This window comes from Centruroides sculpturatus, unplaced genomic scaffold (assembly GCF_000671375.1).
Source record: "Centruroides sculpturatus isolate CEXI.00-Female unplaced genomic scaffold, Cexi_2.0 scaffold2294, whole genome shotgun sequence".
In the NCBI taxonomy this organism is placed as follows: Eukaryota; Metazoa; Arthropoda; class Arachnida; order Scorpiones; family Buthidae; genus Centruroides; species Centruroides sculpturatus.
The window spans coordinates 36,076-49,385 of NW_019386491.1; the positions used below are offsets into that span (position 1 = coordinate 36,076).

General features: G+C 29.4%; 1 protein-coding gene across 1 annotated transcript; it reads right to left on the reverse strand.

Annotated features, from left to right (window-relative positions):
* Nucleotides 1-5,944: 5,944 nt before the first annotated feature.
* LOC111615144 (glutamate receptor-like) lies at nucleotides 5,945-12,850 on the reverse strand (the record flags this gene model as incomplete). Its single annotated transcript, XM_023356545.1, has 8 exons — nucleotides 5,945-6,081; nucleotides 9,039-9,160; nucleotides 10,716-10,859; nucleotides 11,061-11,197; nucleotides 11,265-11,494; nucleotides 11,562-11,709; nucleotides 11,772-11,930; nucleotides 12,760-12,850. Coding segments are annotated over 8 exons (1,168 nt in total), but the record flags the coding sequence as incomplete, so codon positions are not given.
* Nucleotides 12,851-13,310: the final 460 nt, after the last annotated feature.

Here is a 13,310-nt window from a genome sequence, read left to right on the forward strand (position 1 = left end):
ACAATATGACTAAAAGAGAAGTTGATATGGTCGAGCAGATGGTAGCCATGTATGACACCAAGAAATAGCTGTCATTCTCCCATGACTGTTTCCTATACTCTTCTGATCATCTCAAAAATAGAATATTTCATCCTTCCTTTACACTAACGAAATATTCTGAAATAATTAAACCGCTGCAGTTTAATGAAAAAGGTGGCTACGCACCTTATAGATGATAATGTAAGAAGAAAATGCAAAACGTACGTGTAAGTAGAAAACTCAGGAAATTAATCAAAATAATATTGCCTGCCAGTCCTCTCACACTACATGGGGCATAAAAATGTGCATTTTGTCTTAGGTCAAGCGATTGTAAAGTAAAAACAGTGTGTATAGAGTGTGATAAACATACCCGTGAAAACATAGCAAGTTGCTTGTCAGTTGCATCAAGTGCCAAAGTACAATGTCAGCTGATGGATCAAAGTCACAAAGAGCTTAAAAATAGCAATTTAAAGTTGTATTATTCGTTTTATAAAAAGATCTAATGTAATGAGTTTTGATAAATTTTATTTTGTAGTGTCTTAATGTATTTATGTACAGTACTAATGTAATATTTAATCATACTTAAAAGTAATCATATGCATAATGATACATGCCTTACCAAACAAACGAGTAAAACTTTATACATTATTATTTACATGCTTCATTTGACAAAGAGAAAATTTCGGGTTCTAATCTCCCCGGTGCACAAACGGCAAAAGAAAAAAAATCTAGTGCATTAACACAAGGCTAACAAAAACATATTTACGTCACACTGAACATTTGCACTTTTTTAAGGTTTCGTTTTTTCTTCTGTTCACCTTAAGTCATCCACAACGCATTGTGGACGTTTTACAAGTGCCACAACACGTTGCAGACGTTTATTCGCTTAATGAGCGTTTAGGGTTTTGCAGCCTAAAATTCATATCAATCTGTTAATGTGATAAACTGTGGTAAAAACGTGTTATTTATTACAATGTCTGACTTTGTTTTTTATTATTCAGAATGGCTGAGCATTATATTTGATGCTTTTATTAATCACATTGTCCGTAGCATTTTCGTATACACTTGTATAACTGTATTCGTTATTTTTACTTTAAGAATTCAAGTTCGAACATCTATAAAATTATGAGAAATAATATAGAAAAACACAATAATTTTATGCCCGGATCCAGAGCGATGCAACGCGTTATCGATGAAAATTTTGCTTTTATAGCAAGCACGAAAATAATAAAGAAGTTTATCCGAATAGAAGAAATGCATAAATATCGAATATCCGATGATCCTTTGATAACAATTACAAATGCTTATGCTATGAGAAAAAATTTTTCCTTAAAAAAAGATATAAACGCTATGTAAGATATTGTTATTTTTCACGATTTACAAATACGAACGATAGAAATTAATTATTATTTTTTCTGTAGAGTGACTCGTTTATTTGAAGCTGGAATCGTTGAAAAAGTCGATTATTCCGAAACTAAAAGCTTTGTGGAGTTTTCTGAATTTCAACCTGTATCTTTGGAAGATCTAAGTAGTATTTTAATATTGTTTATTGTAGGTTCTGCTCTCTCTGTTATTTGTTTAACTTCAGAAATATTATACAAGAGATATTAGTTAACTTTATGGAAACATAAAACTGCTTTATTTTCTATAACATATTAACTGTGTATTGTACATAGTGATGAAAAATCTTTATTTTTGTTATTTATCTCTTCATAGTATGCATTATGTATTTCTTCTACTAGTAGCAATCTGACTAATTAGGCATTAGATTCATTAGAAACTAAAATTTTCCAACACAGTAATATGAAAACTCGTCCAGTATATAAATAAGGCAACAACAAAATACTCAAGAAGCAATGATGCCAATGGAAATGTTGAATCTACACATCCGAGCTTTAGAGATGTACTCATTATAAAGTAAAAAACTGTAAAATAAAATTAGTTGATTAGTATTAACGAACACGTTACTTTGATAGATGAAGAAACTGACCAAATACATTTTACATTCTTTTTACAATCACTGCTCTTCAGGTTGTTAAGGTAAAGTGAAAAATAAAGATTAATGATATTTCGAACTTTTTCGTATCTGCTTTGTGTACTGTAAAACGATTAGAGACGTTTTAAATAGTGAAATATATCTTTTGATTGAAAATTTATGATATGTAATCAGAAAACACGACTTTTAGCATCTATGATATTATATGTTTGTGAGTTCGAGTAAATTTTAAATTATTATTGACAGGTGCTTTTCGCAATTTCACAATGTTAGAACTGAGACGAGTCTAGTAAATTGTATGAATGCAATTGAGCTGCGTAATTTTCATGTTGATATTCTGCACAAATTCTCGTTATTTAATTTACGCTCAGAGAGATATTACCACTAACAACATTTAATGAAAGTATAGCCTATATATGGCTGTTATCAATTCTTATGTATTGTTCAGAAATTTCTTGCTTTAACACAAAAGATAAATAAAGATAGTTTCTAGTATGTATTACTAAAATAAAGATAAAACATGGATTGAGATACACAATCTTTTGAATGATACAAAATTTTCAAAAGAATTCAAGTCATAAGAGTACCAGTGACTGTCATTGGTAATAGATATGGTAATTGCAACCCACTTGTATGATAAAAAGCTAATTTTTCATTACTTGTAATAAATACAAATGCGTTCATCATACAAAACGCAAGCACATGATTTTTTTTTACTTCATATTTCAAGATGTTGCTAATGGTTCTTTTACTTACTACTACATTTATGCTAAACTTTGAACATTTGAACCATCAAAAGGTTAAATTAAAATTTTTATTCGAGTGGATACTTCGTAGATTTCTGACATTACCAGAAAGCTTAGAATAATTTTAATGCTAAATCATTTTAATTTTTACCGTTGTTTACCTCCGTGATATAAATTAAAATCGATGCTGTAAATTTATCTTATCGAATTTCGCAAATATCAATATAATCAAGAGACTTTTATCTAAATTAATAATTATAATACTTTTAGTAAAGTTATGTAAATTATTAATTGATACAAGAGATGGAATGTAACTTGTAATTTTATTCCAAAATTACTTCATATCTAATTATTAATAAAAGCAAAATAATAGTCTGATTATTTACAGCAAACGTTTCGTTTAGTAACAAAATTCTTTATTGTCGTGGTGAAGTGCTTATGTTAGAACTTTTGTCCATCTGTCTGATGTCAACGCGCATGCAAAAAAATTCTACATTCGTTATCTGAGTGTTATGTTTCACTGTCACTAGCACCTTCATAGAGAAACTTAACATGTAGAACACTGCAATAAATACAGTGGTACCTCAGGATACGAAATTAATCCGTTTCGAAACTGAGATCGTATCATGAAAATGTCGTAAGGTGGATCATCTTTTCCCATACGATTACATGTAAAACCAAATAATTCGTTCCAACGCGAAAAACATACTCAATTTAAAGCCAAGTAATACATTAAAAAAATAACTGTAGTAAGAAAAACAAATGAAAAATGCGAACTAATGTAACGTCGTATGGTGAGTTTTTGTTCGTATCGTGGAGCAAAAATATGTTCGATTTTCATGTTGTATCCTGAAAATTTCGTATGCTGGGGCGTTCGTAACCTGAGGTACCACTGTACTGCACACCCACTCCAGGAATTTCAAGACTCTTGGTGTGTTCTAACCAAAGTAAACTGCAACGCTACAGGCACTTCTAGGTTCCTCTGATTGGTTCTTGCCTGTGTTAGTGAGGTTTTTGATAGGATCTACTTTTGTGTTTCATGTGCTCTACTGTGTGTTTTTTCTGATGGTTTTTTTAATTTAGTTAGTGTTTCTGTTACTGCTTAGATTTTTAGTAAGTTCCTTGTTTTCAATACGCTAGATTTTTCATTTTTACACGTTTATCAGTTGTTAGGCTTACTGGTTAGTTTTGGCAAGCTCAGTTGAAGTATGTTTGCTGCGTTAAAGTACGTTTGGTTTTTCAGGTTTTTGAGTCGTTCCTCAGCCTTTGTGGTTGTAAGTTCATAGTTAGGCCTAACTAGGCCAGTTTCAGCTATCTAGAAATTTTCGAAGCTTTCTCAGTGTTCGTTTGTATTTGGAATTTTCGTGGGTTCAGTTTTTTGTAGTTAGTTTTCCGTTTGAAATTCGTTTCAGTCGTAGGTGCTTTGTTCTCCCTGTTAGTTTTCTCTTCCTAGGCCCCTTCTTTTCCAGTCCTTTGGGGTTTTTGGTTATACTGATATGCAGTATTTTCGTTTTTAGTGATCTTGTTCTTTTCCTCGGTTTAAGTTATTAGTTATTAGTTTTAAGGTAATTAAGAAGTTTAAGAATCTTTTTAGATGGCGTGTCCATCTAGCTATAAAAACACTGGGGCTTGGAATCCATGCTCGGACATCTCTTCGGTCAGTAAAAAGCTTAGGGAGTTTTTAAACAATATGTTGAGAAACTGTCCACAAGAATACAGCTTGGTTGTTTGGAAAGAAAACAGAACAAAAATTCGTGAAGCTGAAAATGATCTTTTCTTGTTAGCAAAGCAGTTTTCAAATTTTTTAGCTGACATATATTTAACAGGAGGTTTCCGAGAAGGTTTCTACCTCATTGAATGCAAAGTCAATTAAATATTGGACACTGCAAAAAAACACTATTATGATTAGTTTATTGACCTCCTCCTATGCTGGTTTTGTTGCAAGAGCTAACACAATAAAGACCAATTATCCACAAAACAGTCCATAAACATACAGAGATCAGTGCTGGCACACACGCAGTTCTTGTTTTTCCAAAAAAAAACAGAAAATGAATATCACTTAGGACAAAATAAGTGACTAAAAACATAAAACCTAGTCAGGGAATTGTTAAAGCACTCAGGAAAATTAGAAATGATAAAGTTTGCATTTAGTTAAAGACAAAGGATGACAGCGACAAAATGGTGGTTGCCATAAACTTAGTAAGAATATTAACAGATAGAACAGAAATTAGATACTAAGGTTATTCTCTTAAATGCTCCACGTGACACAGTCACCAGCACCTTCATAGAGGAACTCCATATTCAAAAAACAGCAATAAATACTACACACACACTCCAGAAATTTCAAGTCTCTTGCTGTTTTTTAACCAAAATAAACCTCAACACGTCATACACTTCCAGATTACGCGGTGTTTTTCAAGTAACTTTTAGTATCAGGAAGACGTTAATTAAGTTAAACAGCAGTATGTTACTGTGCAATGGGAAACGTTACTTGTAGATGACTACATTCCTCTCAAATGCTGATACAAATGCTGTGGCTACAACCATCAAACTAAAAAATCTACAAAAAATAACACTGTAGTCACTGCATTGGCAACTACAGCTACAAGGTTTTTTTCATTCACAGTAAGGAACCATGCTACGTTCATTGTGCAAAGACCAATAACACCCTACCCGAACAGAGCGAACGTAAGACTGCGCAGAATGCATTTTCTATACAGTGAACCATAACCAAACACATGAAAATACAAGCTGCCATTAGGGTCATATAAGTAATACATTCGTACACAATACAAAAACAAGCAGCTATAAGCTCAAAGAAAAATGCACAGAAATGCAATGCTGGCTGCTCCATTTTCATTCACAATTCTATTATGGGCAATACAGACATCATCATGATGTAATAAGCGTACACTGTTTCCAACATAATTGTCAGATTCAGTGACTGAAATGTTATCTATTTCAGAATTTTGGCTATTGCATCAAGGTTAATATCATCAAGAACAAAAACATTACCGCGTGTTATGTATCTCAACACTCCACAGAATACATTACCACCATCTGTGTTACAGACAGTAACACTCACCTGTACATATGTTCTGTCTATATTTTACATTCCACTAACATTGACACGGCCACTAAATACATCTATCACCTCCTGAACTCACACAAACATAAACCTATCCTAATAGGAAGTGACTTCGATGACGACTATGCGGCCTGGCATAGTCCAAGAGATAAACCTTGGAGTAACATAGTTAACGCAACCATGGTCCAACACAACCTTACTCACTTGAACACCAGCACCCTTCCAAACTATTCCTGTATAACAGGGAAACGTTGGATAAACATAACATTAGGAAATAGCCACATCACCATAGATTCCACAATTGTTATACTACCGACATAGATTCTGCCAGTGACCATAGATATATCTTAACCATACTGAACACTACTAGCCCTTACTCGATCACCAGGCGTCTGTTGGCAGTTTTTACCAGCATTTATCAGAAAATTTTCGAAAAAATTCAACAGAAAAAACATGCTCGAGATAATCGCTATTGTTGATCACGACCATTGCGCGCATTTTTTCTGTTATCAATTCTTCTTTCCCAATTATTTTTTATTTCAAGAAAAAGATCGATTCTAGCGCGATTTTGAGTCGAGAAATTGCATTTCCTTATTACACTCAGCGAGGTCGCATTATACTCTGCGAGAAATCGCGTTGTAGTACGCGAGAAATGAGTGACAAAAATATTGAAAATTACTTACAATAATAGAAATTGCGCTAATTGTACAATTTGCGTTACTTGCATAAAAATTTCATTTAGGCATTGTTGCAAATGCATTTTTTGATGAAATTTCGAAAATTCTTTTAGTTATAAATAAAAGAATTTACGCATTCGACATCATGTCGTAAATTTCTGAATTTTTGATGGTCCAGCGATCATGTTTTTTATTCCTTCATTTTTTGCAAGGAAAAATTTATATTTAAATTATCGGCAAAAAATTTTGATGGTTTATGTAAAATTTTTAGCGATGTCAATTTTTATGTTAAGTGATCGAGTTAAGCATAACACACGACTATATCACATTAAAAATTAAAAATTAAATTAATATTTAAAGATTTAACAAAACTATCTGTTAAATTTTAAAAACAACATTTTCCTGAGTAAAATGAAAATAAAACTTTGCCAATTGTTCGATTTACAACTCACCAAAAAGTGTTTGAAATAGAGTTAGAAAACAATTACGTTTATTTACTTTCGCAGTAAGGGGTAACCTGGGTCTGTTAACAAATGTTCTCGCAGTAGTACGAAATTTCTAATGACTTCACTTAAAAAAGCCATATGTTTTCCTTATTTGCAAACAATATTGATTGCAATCAGTGAAACAGGAGAAAAAATTATAGCGAGTTGAAATATAATATGTGTATTTTTGGTATCAAATTATATTCAATTTGACGCAAATAAAGCATTTGTGTGAAATCTAAAAATATTATACACTGTTAAACAGAACATTATCTATGCTTTACTAAAGTAAATATGCTTACAGCTACCAAATTGCATGGGATATGACACTAAAATTACTCTCAGTATTTCAAATATAGTTTAAGTTAAGGAAAATATTTTAACAATTTTGTTAAAATAATGTTTTAATAATATATCAAATGAAACTTTATTTAAAAATTATATACTTTTTAATAAAAAACTTCCTCTGTTTTGGTGTTCTTGTTGAGTTCCAAATTCTTTAGTCATACGTTTTCTAGTTCCCCAACCTCTATGTGTACCCTAAAACTCTCAACTCTTCACGCGAACGTTATGTAATGCGATAGTATTTTTATGTAAATTCTCTTTCCACTCTAGTTTAAAGGTTACATTAAAAGTTTTCTTTTTTGTATTTATAAGGATACTATTTATTTTGTTCTTATTTAGCATACTTATTTATTTGTATATAATAATTATCCTTATGTTTTAATAAATAAACAGATATATCTCTAACGTTTCGATTTTCTTATTTTATTCATGCATAACTCTAATATCGACCCACAAACCACGTATTCTACATAATAGTGTTTTATTTAATAAACCCTGTTATAATTGCGGTCAAGTTATTATTATATTTTCAGCTACTCGAAAAATAAGTTAAATTAATTTAATTGCACGTTAGAACGTGACTAGTTTATACTGATTAGTGTCAGCACTGACAAAAATATTTTAACGAATTTTCTTAATTATTTACCATTTTGTATTTAAAATAAGAGTAATCTTGGAATCCCCAGTTGTCACAATAGGAAACATCAACACTAGCATAATTTATAAATTTTTCAAAATCTAATTTAGATATTTCATTATTTTACTTTATACTTTAATAAAGTAATAAAAATAAAAATGCGGAATTTAAAATGGTCAATAAAGTTTCTACGAAATGTTCATTGTGTAAGTGTTAAGGTTTAACAGTGAATTTACTATCAACTGCAGAATCTGCGATAATGCCAATAATTTCAAATTTATAGCTCTCAGTTACAAATATATTTATTAGTTTTCCCTTTTCATAGATTTGAATAATACAGTAGAATCTTTATAATTCTGCACTTGATAATGTGGTACTCTTTATTGTTGTGTTCGTTCGCAGTTAATTTTCAATTCGATGTGTTCCTTTCACTGAATTTGATCGTTCGTTATCTCTCGGTAATATTATCTGTCTACCCTTTTCACAACTGGTGCAACAACGTACGAACAGTAAATAAAAAGCGATTTTGCGCATTTTTAACGACTTATTTAACTTTTTGCTTCTAAACAGTCTACTACTTATTTAGCATCGACATCTAGTGCCAGTAATGAGAACACCGTAATTAAACATTATAGCACTATTTCATTTAAAATAAGTATATGCAGTAATACAAAACTTCCAAAATATTTAAAACACTATTTTTTTTAAGTGTTATAAATCTCAATTATGAAATATAACTTATATATTCAATATAAATACACTGTCGCAATCAGAACAACTATTTATTTTTTCGGGCTTTTTTGTGTTAATAAATCATACCCAGGTTTGTATAGTGTAAATCGTATAGTGCTGTACAGTTTTTGTGCTATACTGTGTATTTCTGTGTGATAAATTTGCCAGTAACCATCCAATCAGCACTGACTTGATAACCGGCAAATTTCCTAAATCGGAATAACACGATCTTCTTTCATTCCAAATTATTCACGTAAATTATAAAAGAAGATGAAGAATTTTCATCAAATATCTTTTAAAACTTTCCGTAATACGTTCCAAGATAACATAGTCTTCGCTTGATTTAATGTCGCAATCTAATATTGATGTATGTAAAGGTAAAGGTAAACCATCTAAACCAGAAACACGGCTCAATGCCCAAAAACCTGTATGACGACTGAAACAAAAGAACACATTTCGAACAAAAAAACAAAGATAATTAAAATACTTTAATCAGTGAACAAAAGCTTCGAACACACAATACGAGATCTGAAGTTTAATGTCAGGATTGAAAAACTAGGAAAAAAAGCTTTACATATATATATATTATATTTAGTAAAGTTGATCGTGTCAATTTACTGTTTTTATTGTTTAAAAAAATGACGTCGGCCAGAAGGCCATGCATGTTTAACACCCATCGAGAAGAACAAAATCAAATATCAGCAAACAAGTTATTTCAGTTTTCACACAACAGCAGTCAAAAGTGTTTCTGTCGCTATCTGTTACGTAATATTAGTGAAAAACTTCTAATAATTAATTAAATTATTAATTATTAATTACTTTTATTATTATTATTATTACTCTTATTATTATTGAAATAAATTAATCTAATAAAATTACATATATTCAATTTTGAGGGGTGAGAAAACTTTTACAGAAATTATTAGATGGTTAAATTACAACTATAATCTTTATTACTTAAAATTGATTGTACTTTAAGTATGACACGTGATATTTTTCTATTTTTTTTACTAGTTGATCAACCACTAAAATTTTATATGGACAATGCCTCTTATATACAAGTTACTATAATATATTTCGTTTTATAATTTGTACTTATCCTTAGATATTAAAAAATAGGATCCAACACAGTCATACACAGAACGTTTATCCGTTCTCTTAACTTTTTGAATTCAAGGGTTTTCAAAACAGGTTTGAAAAAAAACTCGATACTTTTCCTTGTTAAACATATAACACAAAAAAAAGGTAAAAATGAATTTTGTTTTTTCAATTCTCGAAAAATATTTTTATATCTTAATGTATTCATTAATAAATGTAAACATATTGACAATGCAATCTGAATAATTTAAATAAAAAAAATATTTTTTATACTAGAAAATAAACGAGTTTACCATAGCTTATTTTTTACTGTAACCCCTATTATCTAACAATTAACACATTTTATTATTTATATAAATCGTAGCATAGAAAAAATGTATTAAATAGCAGTATTTATTATGACACAATAAATTTCATTATACTTTATGCTTATTTATTTATAATACTGAATAATTAGTAACAAAATTTACAATTGTTTTTGAGAGCTTATGGAGAATACAAGTAACATTTGCACGTGTACATTTATTAATATTTTATGCACATAAAATATGTATTATGCGTGTGAATAATATCCATTAATATGGGTAAAAATTAACTTGAAATTACACACATGTGCATTTTGATATTAATTTAAAATTTTTTTATATACAAAAAATTTTTGAGAAGTTTATATAATAGTTTTCTAAACTACAGTGAGATATCTACATTAGAGCATACGATAATTAAAATGGAATTATTTGACTTTTATTCTAAAGATTATTTTATTATAAATACGAAACTTTAGTTGACACTTTATTACTAAAGTGAATTACTAATAAAGTAAATAAAATATAAAGCATTAAAAACAGAATAATTTAATATAAATTCTTTCAACAATTAAGCAGAAAAGAGACAAAATGTAGCCTAATATAAGTAATAAAATAGGGCTGATGACTTCGTCCACAGATAATTCGTGGAATTCTGAAGCATCGATTGTTTCAGAATCTTCAGCATGATCGATTTTATCGATAAATCCAGAATCAAATAAACGACGTATTCTGAAAATTAAGGTTTTTTAATTGTATCGTTTTAGAAATTAATGTAAAAACTTAAAAATGATCTACCTGAAAGTGATACTTACATTTTGTTTATTTGATTTAAAAATGGAAATTTTTTTTTTCATTGCATAAGCTTCTATATATGTGTCAAATTTGTCATTCGAAAAGACAAATTTATTGAAATCTTCTTTCCGGATATACTTTTTTATCACATGTTCACCGTATATTAAAGCAAATCGCTCTTTCTGCACTCTTTCTATTCCTTCTGATAACTTAATAAAGTTGTTGTTTTCTGTTATATGATCTGTTATTATTTTAGCAGTTTTTAATTTGGAATTCTAAAATTATTCGACATGTTAAGTTTTTGACTAAAATATATTAATTTTACATAATTGCTTAACTTACAGAAATTCTTCGCCATATTTCACCTTTAGAGGGTATTCCACAAGAATATTTTCCCATGAGGACAGAATTTGCTAATTCATCAAAAGTTTTCGGAACTGTTTCAGTAACAGGATACGTCATGAAGGACATTAAAGTTCCACTGTAACTAGATACTAAAACAACGGTAGATATCCACCATATTCCTATCATAAATCTCGATGAAAACCTTCTTATAAAACCTAAATTTATTCCTGCATATACAAAGTTTAATATATGAAAACGATCTATTATAAATTGTACAAAAATAAATAATCTTACCTTGATATACGAAGGTACAAAATAAATTCCAGAAAACCTTACTTCTTGGCCAAAATACTTTAATATTTTGTAATAAAAAGTCACGTTTTAATACTTTGTGCAATGCCAGTCCGAAAACAATTGTGGTTACGAACACAGAGATCCACATCTAAAAATTTGAATTATGTCAATTATGTTGAAAATGTTATAAGTGAAATAACAATTCCTTACCGTAAATGTAAATGGAGCAACAATAGAACTCCAATTAGAAAACTTCTGTGGAGCTTTGACAACAAAAATCGCAGATCGTAATCCAATTGTTTCAGAAAACTCCACCATTGAATATAAACCGAATTTAATAAACATCGGAATTATTCCCATGTCCACTTCCTTATAATTAGAAAGAAATTATTGTTTTATTTCAGTAACTAAAACGTGACTTTTGATGAAAAATTTAATCTTAAAAGTGATATTATTTGGTGATATAAAAATCAACGTATTTTCTTTATGAAAAAGTTGAATGCTTGAATTCACTCGCACAAACATATATATTACTTTATTATTTAAAAAAGTGAAAGAACAATTTCATGAAATAATAGTTTCCTAATTATTATAAAGTTTTAAAACTTTTTTCGAAGGAGCTTTACAGATACACGTTTCTGCACACATTGCAGCTCCATAAAGCCTCAATCGATGATAATTTTTAAACAAAAACGTTTGAAATTGCAACGATCAATAGAGAATAAATGTACTGTAAATGTATATTATTAATTATTTGTCTTAAAAACATTACTTGTTATCAATTAAATGAAGTACAACAATAAATATAATCGGTAGATATGTTTGCAGTTTTATCTGATGTACTGGATTACTGTAAATGTAATTCCTAACAGATCTATGTCATCATGTGATAAAGCAATAGATAAATGCTGGTTTGAAAAACTTTTCGCTTTACTTTATTACAAAATAAATAGTTTCATTTAAGTACCTGTATACTCTTCTGACATATCAATGTCTTTTATGATTTTACGGATTCACTGCATAAGTGTTATTTTTATTAGCAGAATGAAACAAAATATTTCGAATCATTTATGTATGGTTACTTTATCTGTTCATACACAACTTATACAGAATACAGTATAAACAAGAAAAAAATCGAATAAAACAACAAACACTAATATAATAAATAAGCGTAGGTGTTTAAAAAGAAATTACTTACTTGTCTTACAATTTTACCAGTCATTTCAGTCCATGTTCCATTCTTGCTTAATGTTCCAAAGTATTCATCTATTGGCTTAGCTATGGAATAACTAATTTTGCACAAAAAATTAAATTTTAGTTAAAGATAAATGGAGGAAAAATTCTTAAATTCACTCTAATATGAAATATAGAAATGTAAACGTTTAAAAATTCTTTTAGTATAAATACTAAATTCTGTAATTCTGTATTTTTGCTACTGAAAAATCCACTTTATCTGAATAATGTAAATTTACTCTAAGCTTTTGTTAATATATCATATGAAATTATGGAAGAAAAGTTCTTAATGAGTAACATGTGTAATATACTCTTTTATTGCGATAGGTCTCTGTACGTTATATGGTGGGGAATAACAGACTAGTTGAAGAAAAGCTTTGAAATACTCTTAAAAAGTATCATGACCAGTTTGAATAAAGAAAAGAATTAAATAGTAAGCAACATTATGTAAAGATATGGTTGTTTGGCTTATTTCTTTTCTTAAGTATATATTTCGATGACGTGTTTAGATTGTGT